The 17,228-nt window shown below is 47.4% G+C and overlaps 1 protein-coding gene across 1 annotated transcript; it reads left to right on the top strand.

Annotated features, from left to right (window-relative positions):
- The first annotated feature begins 6,312 nt into the window (after nucleotides 1-6,312).
- On the top strand, nucleotides 6,313-7,254 carry TMEM74 (transmembrane protein 74). The gene has a single exon (XM_015414738.1). It carries the CDS (start codon nucleotides 6,313-6,315, stop codon nucleotides 7,252-7,254), a length of 942 nt encoding a protein of 313 aa, XP_015270224.1.
- The last annotated feature ends 9,974 nt before the right edge of the window (nucleotides 7,255-17,228 follow it).

Here is a 17,228-nt window from a genome sequence, read left to right as displayed (position 1 = left end):
CCTGTGTTGCCAAGAACACAACTTCTCCTTGACAGCCAAAGCTTGCCTTCTCTGTTGCATCCTTCTCTTCATGGCTGTGGCTAAGTCCACTTGTTACCTTGCTGCCTGGGAAAGCAGCTGAAGAATATGTCTTGAAGTTGCTAGGCAACTACACTTTGTTTCCTTTCTCTCTTCAACCTCTGATTTGCATAACAGCAACCTGGCATTGTTATGAATATGCAGCAGCTGTTCGAGGAAAGGATGTCAGAGCTTAAAAATGCAAAGCAGAAAGATATGGGTGGAACCTGATTGAGGTAGAAGTTATCGAATAAAGACACTCCTCTGGAGTAATGATCAATCTTTAATCTGTTTCCAGAAAATATTTTGAAACTTACTGTGTGTGTGTAAAATCCCGTCAGGTTGCAGTCAACTGATGGTGAGGCCATAGGGTTTTCAAGACAAGAGAGACTAACAGAGGTGACTTGTCATTGCCTTCCTCTGCACAGTGACCCTGAAATTCCTTGGTGGTCTCCCATCCCAATGCTAGCCAGGATGGACTCTGCTTAGGTTCTGAGATCCGGTGAGATTGGGTCTACCCTGGGCCATCCAGGTCAGGGACTGAAATTCTTTACTTGGATGGCAAGATGTAGAGGCAGAGTTAACAATGATGTGATCAGCACTATGGACAGCTCCGAATGGCCCATCAATGTAAAATACATACTATAATGTATGATTATTACATTCACTGATCAATAATACTAATAAATCCATTTGTGATTTTGGATATACTTCACCCCCTCCTTTTTCTAAAGCATTTCTTTTCATTAAAGACTTTGCTTTGATTCGTGACAGGAACCCCCTGTCCCCCACCCCAGAAATTCTGTTATATGTGCGTTCCCATTTGCCGAAACAGAAGAAATTTGCAATGGATGTACATGCCTAAGTCACCAGTTTCAGTGTAAGAGGCCAGCTACATTTTTTTCCCTCCGGAAAAGAATCCACATATTGTGAATTTTCTTAATGCATGGCAGATAAAACGAAACTATACACTGGCGAGGGCATCCAAAGTACAGCTAGGTTGTTTTCTTCTCTTGTTCTCTTTTGATTACTAAATAAGAGTAGCTGTCACTTCAGTTTGCTTTGAACATCGAACTATTAAGAACCTTTCTTTAGCAGAGAAAGTTGTCCAAATATTTATCTTGTGCTATAAGCTCTGACGCTCTTTGAACATAAAGGAGTACATTTTCCCACAGGGTATACCAGCAAATTGTTTATACCTATCTTTTTTTTTTTGTTTTCACTATTTCTGGTTCTCAAAACAAGGGATTGTTCTTACAAGGCAACAGGCTCCTTTCCTTCAGGATGTACCTTAAAACAATGGAGTGGAGTGGGAAGAAAGAACCCAAAGGTAAAACGGATATACAGGTATGGATATACAGGTATACCCAAATGTGGCGGTGGCGGGGGGCTGATCACAAGAATCAGAAAAGGGAAAAAATGCCCATTCTCCTGGATATTCTTCTGCCACCATGCTGATTCTGAAGTCAGAATTGGTCCTCTACCCGTTTCTGATAAATGTTTGAAACCAGTAGGTACCCAGGAGAACTGAAGTTCAAAAACACTGGAACAATGTTTCACATCACTGCAATTAAAACAAATGTCAGTTCTAGGATGTGGGTAGTTCAGTACGTGTGACATTAGCTCAAACAAAAAGGAGATGCTCACATATTATGGAAATGGAGAGCATTGTGGATGGATGGAGATTGACTGACAGGCAGAACAAAGATCTCTTAGTTAACAAGTAAATTTACATGTAGTTACCCCATCTGAGATCATATCTTCTATTTTTAACAGGAACAGGACTGAACATGGAGAACAGATGAAGCAGATTTGGAATCTGCTGCTCTAAGGACAGGTGGCAGGTTGTCAGTTTATTGTATTAAGCTTTAAATATTTTTTAATGTGGTTCTTTCCAGTAACTCCAGGATCCAAACTCATTATTTAACAGTAGTGCCATGCATCTGCTTTACCAGTGGACGGTGTTCTTTTTTTACTGTTTAACTGGTCTAGAATTAAAGTCCTGGTTGGGATTGGGACTGGAGAGGGAAAGCTTGCAATGGCATCTACAGCAGAGATACCCAGTGGCTCAGGAACCACATGTGGCTCTCTGATATGCCACTTGTGGCTCTTCTGAGCACTGTTTCCCCAAGTGGCACCTGCCTCATGTTTCAGGCATCTGGGCAAGGCCCATGTCCAGTAGGGCTCGTGGTTGGCAGGTGGTTTCCACCTTGAAACTGCTGCCATTGAAGAACAGGTAAGCTGTGAGCCTCCCTGAGGTGTAAGCATCATGTCAGGGATGGCGTAAATGTGGCTCTTTTGGTTGGTGGTAATTGCCCTGACCTGATTGGCCCAGGCTAGCCCAATCTCATCAGATCTCAGAAGCTAAGCAAGGTCAGCCCTGGTTAGTATTTGGATGGGAGACCACCAAGGAAGTTCGGGGTCACTGCAGAGGAAGGCAATGGCAAACCACCTCTGAATGCCTTGTGCCTTCCAAACCTCCACAAGTCATCTGCAACTTGACAGCACTTTCCACAACCAAGTGCAAAAGAAGGTCTCTGTGAGCCATGGTTCAAGTACCACTGGTCTAGAGGAAAGGCTGTGGGAACAGACATGGGCTTTTGCATTATCACAAAGTACTGAGCCACAATGCACTTGCTGCACATGAACCCCCTCCACATTCACTTGATAGAGAAGGGCTCTAGCCTACAATTCTTCCTAATGTAGTGTGTGTGAGTGGGGGGGGAGTCTAGATCAGGGCAAGAAGAGGAGGAGGAGATTAGATTTATGCCCCACCCTTTACTACCTGAAGGAGTCTCAGAGCAGCTTACAATCTTCTTTCCCTTCCCCTCCCCACAACAGACACCCTGTGAGGAAGGTGGGGCTGAGAGAGCTCTGACAGAAACTGCTCTTGAGAGAACAGCTCTGAAATAACTTGTAACTGACCCAAGGTTAGTTGCATGTGGAGGAGTGGGGAATCAAACCCAGGTCTCCCAGATTAGAGTCCATGCTCCTAGCCACTACACCAAACTGTCTCTCAGGCATGAGAGAGCTCTTATCCTTCTCCAGTAGAATCAGGGGGAATGAGGGAGGCTGCCTATCTACCTAGTTTACAGTCTGTGTTTGGCACAGGAGGTGATAACTCAGAGAAATACTATGAAACCTGGTGGGTGGGCAGGATGTACTAGCTTGCAAATGCAAGAAATGTCTCAATTGCATCTCACAGGCTTGCAAACACAACCACCTGGGATCCAACAGGGAAATTTCTGCCCAGGCACCTGCTGATACAGGACATTTCTCTGTTGGATCCAGGCAGAAAAATGTCCCATGGGTAGTGGTGGTCAGAACACCCTCTCTCAGCCCAAAGAGCAGATGAAAGGCAGTGTCCTGACCACGACCACCCCACAGTCACGTGGCCGATAATGGAGCCAAATGCTATCACGAGGTAGCCCACTGCCTGTCTCACTTGATGGGCACTCCACACATGCTCTCAAGCAGTCACACAGTGATGCGCATACATGTGTGAATGTGCAAAAATAAAACAGCGAGAAAGAAGGGAGGGGGGAGACTGCTCTGTAAGTCACACTGATTCTATCCCCCGTTGCATTGATTCATCTTTTAGGCAGCGCTATTTGCGGTTGCCCAAGGGCTCCATGTTGCTATGCCTTTTTTCTCACCACCTCCACTGCCGACATCTTTGACAGAACAAATTTACACCATCACAAGAGAGGACAAAATGGCCTGTGAACACCACTGCACTATTCGCCACCTGGAAACAAAGTAAGGATGTGAAAAGGCCATTTCTTGCAACTGAGGTGAAGACTCAGAGCTGGAGGAGGTGAGGTCAACGAAAACGCCTGGCTTCTAATTTCTCAACCTCGCTCTGTTTCCATTCCGTAAGAACTCTCAAAAGCAATTCACTGTGAAGAATGTCTCACATGCATTTGCATTGCAAAAAAAAAAATCCCTCATTTTTCACCCTCCCCCAAGAAACAGCATAAGACTCAGCCAAATACCTAATGACACACAAATGTACTCAAGCAGTCAGAGTGGCAACCAAACATATTTGAATGTACAAAAAGCCATTGTAAGAAGGGCAGGTGAAGGCTTAACTTCGCAAGTCTTAGCTTAGGTCTACTAAACAGTTCTACTCAGGTCTATTCAATGGGGCTTACTCTCAGGAAAGTGCACACTAATTAAAGGTATCAAAGGTAAAAAAAATCCCATGCTTTTTGGGTTCACTACAACTCTTTCTGAGGCAAAAAGGTGGGCAATACCACAGCAAACACTCCTTTAAAACATACTATTATAGTGTGACTCTTTCGTTCCTTCTGAATCTTATTTATCCTCTCTTTCCTCCTCTTCAAAAATCTGCAATAGTGTTTTCATCTGGAGTTTATCCTCTTTAAACCTTAAATACGTCATGACTGGCTATTACCTGAAAGCACTCTGCACATGTTCCAAGTACCTCTCTTTTTGATTAAGACTCCCATGTGCTTAGTCTTTGCACTGAAAACATGGTGGCTCAGCTAGGGTTGCCAACCTCCAGGTAGTGGATGGAGAGCTCCCAGGATTTCAACTGATCTCCAGACTAGAGATCAGTCCCCCTGGGGAAAATGGCCACTTTGGAAGGTGGACTCTGTAGCATTATACCCCACTGAAGTCCCTGCGCTTTCCCAAACCCAGCCCTCTCCAGACTCCACTCCCCAGATCTCCAGGAATTTCCAAATATGGAGCTAGCAACCCTAGGCCTAACCTTGGGGACTCCTGGCTCAGTCAACTGTGCCCGTCTCACCAAGAACTTCACATGGAAAGCTGACCACCACCCCCCTTCACACACGTGGAAAGACTACATCTCCCAGAATGCCGTGGTGGTGGACTCCTCCCTGCCGGCCCCGCCCCAGCCCTCTCGCTCCGCCCGCCCTGAGCCCCGAGGGAAGCTGGAGCGCAGCAAAGCGTGGAGGGCTACAAGTGCTTCTTCCGGAGACTTTGGCGGACCGGCGCGGGAGTGGCAGCGACCGCCCTGCCGAGGGCTGCAAACTGATGGGAAAAGGTAGGGGGAGGCGGGGGGCGACACTGCAGGGCCGGACAGAGCCCCGCTTCAGAGAGCGCCTGTCTGCACTTTGCCGCGAAGCCCCAGGGAGGAGAGAAGGATGGAGGAGACTCTCGCGCGAGGAGGTCGCCTTTGGCGGGCGATGCTTTTGCGCCTTAGATCTGCGCTACGTTAACCGAGCCAGCCGGTCATGTTTATAAAGTAGAAGGTGCGGTAAATTTCGAAAAACTCTAGCGGGTTTTTAAAAACAAAAATAACAGCGTTTTGTTTTTTATGCGACTGAGTTCTTTTTTTCATTGCCCCAAATGTTGTTTCTTGCATGGGATGAATTGCACCAGGGAAACTTTTTTTAAAAATACAATATATGCGTGTGTGTATATGTGTGTGTGTGTGTTTATGTATTCTTCATCAGTGGAAGCATCATTTCATGGCAAGCGTTTTTAATCAAATCTCCAGATCTGCTTTCTGGGAAAAGTGCTGCTTTCCCTCTTCCTGGGATTATCAGATTTCCACACGAGAATAGAGATCCTGGATTAGTGAACTACAAGGGATTTGCCTCCTTCTTCCTAATTAGAGTGTGGATTTGAGTTCCGGGCTTCTGTCAGGGTTGTGCTTTCTTTTTGGCTCTTCGGTTTGCTCTTTGAAATTTAAACTCTCTTGGGTCTCACACCTCCGTAGTGCTCAGGGCGGAAAAGACGACGTGGGTGTTTCTGCCTGCCTTTGATTTCCAAGGGATTATTTCCATAATTGGATAACGGTGTCAAAGGTTGATTAGAGAGCCTAATGGATTTGAGACCGGCAAGAGGATTTCAGCTCTAAGTGCTTGATTAAAACAATCACGTTTGCTGTCTGTCCCCCCCCACACACACACTCCACTCCCATGCACACAAACACACACACACAAGCCCACCCACAGAGGAGAAAAATCAGAGTAATGGCTGGAGTCTTGTTTCTGCTGCGCTTCTCTTTGTCTAATAAGGGATTATGATGATGAAGCTCTTTCTCTCCCCTCCCCCCCCCTTTTTTTGCATTTGCAGATTGGAAAAGAGTAGATGTCAGAGGGAATTTGTTTAATTGGGTAGCGGCTGACGGAATCCCAGCAAAACAGTGGCCCGAGTGGAGACGAGGTCCTTCGTGGGCCACACTGTTATTCAGCGATGGCAGAATTTGGTGATGGATGGACTCATCGATGGTAGCCCCTGGCATGTTCGAAGGGTGCCCCGATGGCTTGCCTGGAACTTCTGCACCTCGGCAAGGAGAGCGAGCGGTCAGATCGGTGCCGTGACGGGGACTGGAGTTTGCACACTCTCCCGTGCCAAGGGCAGCCCGAGGAAGGTGAGGAGAGGACTCGGACATCAGCCATGGCTGCTGAGCGTTCCATGAGACCTGGCAAAGCTGTGGAAAAGACCACCACAGGAGATGCTGGGCAGGCCCCTGTTTCCTTCACTTCCCCATCACCTCTGTCCCAGGAACACTTCGCAGCAGAGGACACCGTCTGCTATCCCAGCCACTCCAAGGAAGGACAGGAAACAGCCCGAAAGAGAGCCTGCTGCTGTGAATCGGAGACCTCCTTCACTCACGTGGATGAAAACGTCAACAATCTAGAGCATGGGCGAAGTCTTGCTGACAAGAGCTGTTGCCAAGACCAGGAGCTCCTTCCGTACCCTGATCCATGTGGAGAGATGCCCCCAGAATGGCCCTACGATCCCCCTTCATTAGTGTCGGAGGAAGAGGATGACGCCGGCTCGGAAGCCGCTGGAGGGAAGTCTGTGGACTATGGCTTCATCAGCGCCATCTTGTTTCTGGTCAGTGGGATTTTGCTGGTGATTATTTCCTACGTGGTTCCCCGAGATGTGACGGTGGACCCCAGCACGGTGGCGGCCAGGGAGATGGAGCGGCTGGAGAATGAGAGCGCCAAGATTGGGGCTCACCTGGATAGGTGTGTGATCGCCGGGCTCTGCCTTTTGACCCTGGGCGGCGTGGTGTTGTCCAGTCTCCTCATGATGTCGATGTGGAAAGGAGAGCTCTACCGGAGGAACAGGTTTGCCTCCTCCAAGGAATCGGCCAGGCTGTACGGCTCCTTCAATTTCCGAATGAAATCCTCCACCAATGATAATATGGAGTTATCGTTAGTCGAGGAGGACACTCTCGCCATAGACAGCTAGGGTGCTTGTGATATTTAGGCAAGGCGGAATGAGGGAAACAATGATGCTTAAGGTAGCTCACAGCACCAGGCGAGAAACATTTGTTGCTTAACCTGAAATGGGGCATTTGCATTATATAGGCACGTATTCCTGGGTGAAAGAATGGCAGGGATAAACGTACTGACTCTCTAGCTGGAATTCAGATTGACAGAGAAGGGCTAGCTCAGCGAAGGGCTGAAATCCTAAACTTGCTGGGAAGTAGATTCCATTGATATCGGTGAGGCGTGGGGCTGGTTCGCATTGTCACAATTGTTACTTGATGATCGCATTGTGGATGCGTGGCTTGCATGTGTGAACGGGCCATCAGGGAGAGAGCACGAGAGATCAAACATCCTTGCGGTGTTTCACATACAGTCGTTTTCGGTTGGGTTGGCTCCCACCTTAAGATGCGCGGCACCAAGTAGACAGTCCCGAAACGGTCAGAGATTGTCAGGCGATGTACGCACACGTGTGAACAAGACCTTGATGAGTGAAGTTGCCTCCTGTGCCTTTTACCTGACTCATTCGGACGTTCCAGTTGTCACTTGATGTCGCACTCTTCCGGCGGCGGCGCTGACGACCGACCGTAGCCAAGCATGGCTTTCGGAGCGATACGAAAACTCTGCCTTTGGCCTCACATCCCTGATGGCTCCTTCACAAACATTCATGTGCGCATTCACACCCTCGCTTCCAAGTCCACGCGCTTAGGATTCCAGTCCGCCATTGGGTCTCTGCATTTGAAACAAAAATGTGTGACAATTGGGGCATTCAGAATATTGGTTGTCAGCTGTCCCTCTGGTTGAAAATACCAGGAAGCCTTTCAACGCTCTGGATGTCCCACTGGCATCGGACGGGCTGGACGGCAAAGATTTATTTTTATTACAGATATAACCAAAGTTTGTGAGTAATGCCAGATTTTGCAAATTTTCTTTTGGAGTGCTAAAATGTTCCCTATGGCTTTTTCTTTTTTTTGCCTAGCTCATTTCTCTCCCTCTCCCCCCCCTTTCCACCCACTCTTCATATAAAGCATTAATACTGCCGCTCTAAAAACTGTAACAGCCCACATGCAAGGTTAGTAACTGCCAGTGTGGTCATATGCGAAGGGGGACCAATAATCAGTCATCGAGGCTGCCGCTTGGTATTTGCAGGGAGCATTCTGTTTGGACCGGGGAGTTTTCAGCTCAGGCGGCCAGGGGTGTTGTTGTACCTTATGCCCGAGTTTGCCCGTGCTCAACTGAGTCAACTGAGAATGCATTCATTGATTTAACTTCTTAGCCTCCCTGTCCCGACAGCCTCAAGGCAGGCCAACAAACTTAGGAGAGTACACAATGTATTTGAGGGAGGGCTTTTTTTAAAGGGACAGCTTACAAAAATAACGTAAAGGTCCTGCTGTATATGCCTAGTTTTCTCAACATTTTCACAACCAAAACAGTATTTTCAGGACTGCAGAAAGATGCTGAAGTCAGGCTTTTGGCAAGAGGAAGAAAATTCCAGTTTGCATAAGCAGAGGAAAGATCCAGCCAGTTCCAAAGAGGAGACTGGGCTTGGCTTCTGCAAACTGGAAAACCACGGGAGGAATGCAGGAAGCCTCCGGGCGGCACACAGCGAGTCAAAGAGTTGTTGCTGGCTGTCTTTTCAATGGAAGGGCTTGTCTCGCTCTGCCAGTTAGTGTAAACGGATCCGTTTCAGTGGGACTTGTGGACAGGGCTCCCTAAGAGCCGTCCTGTTGCCCAGAAAGAGATTCCAGCTCTGCCCTCCCCCTCCACACTGCACAGACCTGACCCCAAACATTGTGTGCACGCAGAGCACACTGCTTGCTCTTAAACATGGAGAGGTTAATAGTGAGTTATCTCAGTGCTGGTTCTAGGTTTGGGGAGGCCGTGGGCAGGCATTGCTCCTTGCTGCTCACCACCAGCTCAGCCCCTTGTCTCCCTTTCCACCAGCTTGTGTGCCTCCCACCTGACAGTGCATCCTTCCTTCACTCACAGCCCCCCCCCCCGGGTCTGCACCACATTCATGCCCTTGCCCTGACAGCACTGGTTGGACTGGGCACCCTGCATGCATTTCCACACCAGTCCCAGGAAGGTAGGGACCAGGTGGGGGAGTGCTTGCAGGTGAATGGGCAGGGAGGTGGTGGATGAGTGGCAGGAGTTTTGTGGGTTCAAGATCAGCGACAGCGGCCCTTGCCAGAAGCTCTGGGCCCCGGCAGCTGCCCTACCGTGAGGGATGCTGGCCTGGCACCAGCCCAGAGTTATCTCTGTGTGTGCCTCCCCTTCTCTTCTCCACGTTTATTTCCCGTTCTTTATTATTTATTTTATTAGATTTGCATCCTGCCCTCCCCGCAAGCAGGCTCGGGGTGAGTTCTATCGATATTAATGCCATTTACAATAACAATTAAAACCAGTTTAAAGCAACAAAATTAAAACAGGAGAATAGTCGTAAAATACCGTGCAAGATCTAACCTGATGTCTCAGCAGATTCCCAGGTGGCTGTTCGAATCTAGGAGACCAGGCGGGGAGGAGAGGAGCCCGGTGGAAGAGCTCCATCTTGCAGGCCCTGCAGAATTGGAACAAGTCCCGCAGGGCCCTGACCTCATACGGGAGCTCATCGCAGGCTCGGGGTGGGTTCTATCGATATTAATGCCATTTACAATAACAATTAAAACCAGTTTAAAGCAACAAAATTAAAACAGGAGAATAGTCGTAAAATACCGTGCAAGATCTAACCTGATGTCTCAGCAGATTCCCAGGTGGCTGTTCGAATCTAGGAGACCAGGCGGGGAGGAGAGGAGCCCGGTGGAAGAGCTCCATCTTGCAGGCCCTGCAGAATTGGAAAAAGTCCCGCAGGGCCCTGACCTCTTACGGGAGCTCATCCTTCCAAGTAAGGGCCAGGGCCGTAAGGAGCTCAGGGCAGTACATGGTCCTCGCAACAACCCTGTGACACAGGTTACACCGTCAAAAGAGTGACTGGCCCGGGGTTGCAGTTCCCTTTTCTCTGCCTCCTAAATTAAGGGGTCATCGGGGTGCTTCATCCGGCATGACTGTGGCCCCTGGACTACCGTCCCCCTTGCAGCCCTGCCGATGCAGGAGAACTTCTTGGTAGGTGTCCATGGCAGGTTAGACCTCATGTGCTTTCTGCCTGATGCCTTCCCGTGTTACCTTAAATCATCGGTTGGTAAACCTGGGTTGGATAAGAAAACTGCCTATTGGCATCAGTGCTGGATTGTGAGGCTCGTGTGTGTGTGATGCATGCCCTCTTCTTCCTTGTGTTGCGTTATACCCTCTTTGGAAGATCCACTCCTGGGATATTGTCAAGACACTTGTTGATGGTGTGCTAAAGCTTTGGGGCCACCCTCTATTGTGAGGCTGTGACGGGGGACCCCGTTCTTAGAATGGAGCACCTACGTTTACTGCATTTAAATCCTGCCTTTCTCCCCAGTGGGGGCTCAGATCAGCTTATCTTGTTCTCCTTTCCTCCATTTTACCTTCACAACAGTCCTGCAAGGTAGGGGAGGCTAAGTGCTGGTGACCAGCACAAGGTCACCCAGCAAGCTTCCATGGGAGAGTGGAGCTTCAAACCCAGGTCTCCCAGGCCCTGACCCAAATAGCCCAGGCAAGCCCAATCTCATCAGGTCTTGGAAGCTAAGCAGGGCCGACCCTGACAAGTACAAGAGCCAGTTTGGCATAATGGTTAGGAGCGCGGACTCTGATCTGGGAGAACCAGGTTGAATTCCCCACTTGTCCACGTGCAGCTGCTGGTGTGACCTTGGGTCAGTCCCAAGTTCTTTCAGAGCTGTTCTCTCATGAGCAGTTCTCAAAAGAGCTCTCTCAGCCCCACCCACCTCACAGGGTGTCTGTTGTGGGGAGGGGAAGGGAAAGGAGTTTGTAAGCCGCTCTGAGACTCCTTTGGGTAGTGAAGGATTAGGTATAAATCCAATCTCTCCTTCTTCTACTTGGATGGGAGACCTCCAAAGAATACCAGGGTCGGGAGGCAGAGGCAGGCTATCAATCCACTTCTCTGAACATCCTTCATGCCCCAATGGAAGTCACTAGAGGTCGCCATGAGTTCCAGGCACGGGCACGCACACACACAGAGATGCAAAAATGCCAAAAACCCCACACCCGGGTCTCCCAGATCTGAGTCCAGCTCACTAACCACGACACCACACTGGCTGTCTACTTTTAATACTGTGCACCAGTTTTTGGCCACAATCCACAATTACAGGGATCACCAACACATTGGATTCTGGATGGCACAGGGTGCATATGTTTTCTGGTAACGCCGCTCAGCTGTGCTTCGGTGTTCTGGTGCATTTTTATCCTGCCTTCCTTCCAAGGATGTCCGGGTGGTTTTCCCCTCTCCCCATTTTCCACACAACAATCCTGTGGGGTAGGTGAAGCTGAGAGAGAGGGACTGGCGCATGACCGCACAGTGACTCTTAACTGCTATACAAATTTGTGTAATTTGGGCATGACAACTTGGCCTCCCCTAGGAACTGAGCAGAGCTTCTCAAAGTATTAGTAATCATTAAAGCTGAAATCTCTGTGCATTTGAATGGCAGCCTATGCTAATGGGCCTTTCCAGATCCTGACCAAACGCTTCTGGGAAACAATTTGTCTTTTATTTATTTATTTCTTGTAACTGCCCCACCCATCTGCTTCAACATCTGGAGCAGGCTTGGCTGTACAAACTTTATGCTAGTCTTCTGGACCAATCCGGAAACCATGGGATGTGTGGATGAACTACTTGTGACTAAAGACAGGAGTAGAATATTTAATGCATATGTGCCAGGGGGCACTGTGGTTGTCTCCCCCCCACACATTGCTCCTAGGAAAATACAGAAAGCGTTACCTACAAGGTTGCGTTTCCTTGGATGCTTACCTGACCTAAAAATGATACCAATCCCCTTGGGAGATCGATTTATTTATTAATTAAAATATTTACACCTCACCTTTCTTCTTGGCTCAAGAGGACTTACAATAATAATCAGGGGTCTTTTTGTAGAAAAAGAGCTGCCGGAGCTCATTAGCATAACTCATTAGCATATGCCACACACACCCCGACATCACCGGAAGTGTGTCATAAGGTGACACCCACCACTCAGGCTCCGCCCCAAAAATCTCCAAGGTATTTCCAACTCAGAGTTGGAGAGCCTATCTGATGGCACACGTGGGGGGAAACAAGCAAACCACCCATGTAATTATGAGTTAAAACCAAAATAATATAACACACCTTGAGTACATTCTCTCCCCCTCCCCATGTTCCGAAGCGCACAGAGCAGCTCACTGGAAGTTCTGTTCCTGGTAAAGATCTGAGGGCACCCACAGAAGGAACTGCAAGCAAGCAGTTGGGTGTCCTGAAGTGTCTGGTTCCAAATTCTAAAGAAAGCTCTATGGGACAGTTGATACCTTACATCTGTTATGGGGAAAGGGACTGTAAAGTCCATTAGGCTCTTGAAATGGCCCCCTGTGGCAAGCTCCTGTGACCCCCACCCCCGTCATGAGAGCAGTGCCTGCTCCGTGGGCCTCCACGTGCATCTGCTGATTTCCAACAGGCAAACAGCTGCAAAGCAACGGCTGCAGAGATGATCTTTCCCTTAACGTTGCTTGCAGTCACAGTCCCGTGACCAGCTTATGCTTTCCCCATTAGTTTTCCTTCACTGGTGTGGACCAGCAAGTGGACTCCCATGGTTCAAATAGTAAGCACTTTTCCCCTGTGGTTGCTAGCGGTTCATCGAGGGATAGATTGAGCATGGGTAGATTCTCAAGGGACAGTGTCTGGATTCAACCGTCCTTGTGTGTGCGCTGATATCTGAGAGTTCCAATTGAGGGAGAAGCAAATGAGATGGGAGACCCGTGTGACACATTCGGAACAACTGCATGGCATGTTCCTTTACAGACTGTACCGTTTCTCAAGGAAGATTGGCCCATTGCAGAGTTCTTCTGTGTCAGTCCTTCCTGGGGCTGTCAACCTCAAGGTGGTAGCTGGAGATTCCCTGGGAATACAGCTGATCTCCAGGCAACAGAGATCAGTTCCCCTGGAGAAAATGGCTGCTTTAGAAGGTGGGCTGTATGGCATTATACCCCACTGAAGTCCCTGCCCTTCCCAGACGCCATTCCCCAAATCCCCAGGAATTTCCCAGCCTGGAGGTGGCAACCCTGTTCCTTCCCCAACCCTGCTCAAGGACAAAGAACATGTTAGGGAGATAACTTATACCTAAAAACTTGCCTGTTAAAGTAGTGCCCCTTGATAGTTCTGAATGCATAGATTGCCTGCCTGGACAGAAGGCTCTGCTGTCAGAACTCCAAGCATATATGCACCTTTATTATGCTTCTTTGTTCCTCGTTGTCTTAGTACCCATCCTTTTGTACAATACTTCTTTAATGTCTTGGGATTCTGCATTCAGATGTTCAGATGTTTAATAATGTTGGACTTGTGCAGTCACACCTCTCTATCCTTGAACCTAGGGATCTGGATGCAAGGGGGGTGGGGAGGACGGAACTCTGATTTCCGTAAGTCTGGGAAGTTAGCTAGGGAAAAAAAACTAGCCAAGGAAATTAGCCTGCCCTCTCTAGGCAAATATTAGATATGCAAAAACAGCTTCAATAGGCTCTGATAATAGAGGAGAAAGCTGTAAGAGGATTATGAGACTTTTATCCAACCTAATCACTGGCTTGTTCATACCTTTTTAATGAGGCACTCAGGTGAAGAGACTGGGAAGTTGGGTGCTAATTGACAGAAGGCGACTTGAGCTGACCTCTGCACCAGCTCTCTGTATAGTTTTCTGTCACTGACTGCAGGCATACCTTTGAGCTAACTGGCTTAAGTGTGCTGTCCTAAGCAGTGTTGTGTGCTTCTGAGCCCACGGACGCATCTGGTAAATGATGCCTGTGAAGGCCGTTGTGGCTGACTTTCTTTGGGTAATCTGATTCCCATTGATTTTTACACTAATTGGCAGACACATTAATTGCTTTGCTGTATAAAAGAGCCCTGTGCGATAGAGAATAAGATTTGCGCTAGTTGAGACCTCAGCATCATAGGACATGTTCAGGGATCCACCAAGCCAAGTGCTGTTTTTACAGTCCCAGGCTAGCAGAAAAGGCGGGTTTCTGACAGGTTGTTTTACTGATCATGGGGTGTGTTCAGCCAGGTGGACCACAGACTGTGGCAGCCTCTTCCAACCATTTGCAGTTTCACTGTGTTGGGTCTAACCAGTGTTTCCACTGGTGGAAAGGGGAAGAGACGTTCCCCTTTGAATGGATCATCAAAAACTAGGGTTCCCAGTCTCCAGGTGGTAGCTGGGGATCTCCTAGATTTACAACATGTCTCCAGGTTATAGAGATTAGTTCCCTTGGGGAACATGGCTGCTTTGGAAGGTGGACTCTGTGGCATTGCACCCCACCAAGGTCCCTGTCCTCCCTAAGCCCCCCACCCTCCCCAGACTCCATCCCTCAAATCTCCAGGAATTTCCCAACCGAGAACCAGCAGCCCTGTACAAACCACTGTGCTTGGGATCATGGGATCTGGATGGACAAAAGGCATGTGCAATGGGGAGGGGGTGATAAGGAGGGGGAAATTTTGATTTAATTAAATTTTATTAAAAGTCAAGTATACATAAACAAGATTGCTGTTTAAACATTAATACAAACTGTAAGTGCAGATACATATCTCACAATGCCATCTATTAATTTGTCAGCAGGATCATCCCATACCCATATCCTTGTCACTTTCTTGTGATATTCCAATTGTTCTACTATTACTACAATAATAACGTATAATAAATCCAGATATATTTTAAAAGGACCCCAATAGTAATTTGTGAGAGTGCTCAGACCATAAAAAATTCTCATAGATGTATCCATTCTACATAGCTAGTATTCACTGGTAATACATCGTTTTCTGTAAAATATGTTATAAGAGGACACCATTTTTGAATGAATCTGGAATGGGACCTCGCATACCCTTGTGTGTGGGACTCATATTTATCTGCTACTTTGTCCAGATAAATAAAGGGGAAATAAAGCGAGGCTGAGTGAAAAAACTGACTGGATCCAACCAATGGGGTTTCCCCCAACAATACAGAGGTTACAGTGTAATGCAGGCAGCAAGGTTTTGGAAAGGCAGGATACAAATATTCACAGCTGAAATGAATAATATATTTATTATTCACTAATAAATGTAGTGAATGTGGTGGAATATTTTACAATGGCAAAAAGCACATCACCCACACTGTAACCGAGATTATTTGGGCATCTCACAGAATGCCTTAATACTTAATTTTATTTTAATTGCTGAGAGAGAATACTGCCTTCTTATAGGTCCTAAGTTATTACCCTTTTTCCTGTTCTTCTGTGTAGAAATATTTTACTGATTGTCAGTGGATGAATTCTGTGAATGATCAGCGCTTTGCCTTTGGGGAACACTAAACTGGTTCATTGTATGCAGCAAAACTTTACAACTATGTGGAGACAGAAATCATGAGATGGAATTTGCATTAGTAGGAGGGCTGTTTTTACTTAGGTTTACACTAAAAATAATTTCTTTTGTCTAAACCTGTCCATCCACCACCACAAGGCATTGTACAAGCTGTAACACAAGCCATTCCCCAGTTGTTTGTGCAAGGATTCACACAAAGACTTGTGCTTGAGGATCTGCGAGAGTTCACAGATTAGCGCTAAATTATGAGTGTGTTCCACTGGTAGGTCAAAGGATCCAATTCATTATCTGTATACGATTTTGTCCTTTTCATATCATTTCTGCTTCGTAAGAGTAGATGTTAGACACAAGTGGTTTTTTCATGCACCTCAAAGCAGTTTATAATAATAAAAATAGTAACAGTTTAGAGATTATAAACAGCAGGGACATCTATCTCCCCATAAGGACATTCTAGGAGATAGGCATGAGTTTCTTCTCTTATTTCTCTCCCTTCCTCCTCCCCCCCCCCGCTAGTCCTTGGCCCCGTGATGCATAAGTGCAAAAGAAACTGTACTTAGTGCAGTTCGTCTTGTGCAAGCAAGTGGCACAACTGCTGCCGTGATGCATAATTATTTAATATAGTGTTGAACAACATAACAATGTCTGTATGGAGCCATGGAATGTACATTTAATTGTCTGTATGGAGCTATGTTTACATTTAATTGAGTTTTGAAGTGTCAGAAGAAAATGCCCTGTGCTATGCCTTGCAGGTGGGTAAGAGATAAGGGGGATACAATCGCTTTCACCTAATGCAACCCAACGACGAGGAGTAATTTTAGTGTTTCTGTTTGCCCAAGGACTGCACAAGTGGAAATCTCCCAGAGGATCCAACCCAACGCCTTGAGTGGGAGGTCCGTGTGACTTCCCAATTTATCCATCCAACCTGTGTGCAAGCAACTTGGCGCCCCAGTTCTAATGTCAGATCCCCCCTGACTGCCAGTGGGAGAGTGGGGAGTAGGGTTGCCAGCTTCAGGTTGGGGAACTCCTGGAGATTTGGGGGTGGAGCTTGGGGAGGACAGACACCTCAGTGGGTCACAATGCCATAGAAGCCACCCTCCAAAGCATCCATCTCCTCCAGGGAAATTGATTTTTGCAGTCTGGAGATCAACTGATGAGCTGATTATCCAGGGGATCCCCAGGGTCCCACCTGGAGGCTGGCATTCCTACCAAGATCACAGGACAGAAGCCAAAAGGGCTCTGCCATTTCATAATCAAGAAATGAGAAGGCCTCTCGAGAGGCTTTAACAGCTTTCCTAAACATTGAAAATGTTTGGTATTTGTAGACAAACCTGGGAAAGGGTTTCCACCGAAAGAAGAAAAGCTACATAAATTCTTCTGCTTGTCCCCTGATAAAACACTTGGCATCAACTGTGAGAGTAGGTGTAAAAGATCCAGACTCTGTTTTGGAAGGAACACAATTGGAATATATTATGCAGTTTACATATGTCTGATGCAGGAAGGGAGTCATTTGCAGCAACCAT

The sequence above is a fragment of the Gekko japonicus genome, unplaced genomic scaffold (assembly GCF_001447785.1).
Source record: "Gekko japonicus isolate JY-2015 unplaced genomic scaffold, Gekko_japonicus_V1.1 scaffold1497, whole genome shotgun sequence".
In the NCBI taxonomy this organism is placed as follows: domain Eukaryota; kingdom Metazoa; phylum Chordata; class Lepidosauria; order Squamata; family Gekkonidae; genus Gekko; species Gekko japonicus.
The sequence above is the reverse complement of the archived record's forward strand: the minus strand, read 5'-3'. Positions and strand labels throughout refer to the sequence as shown.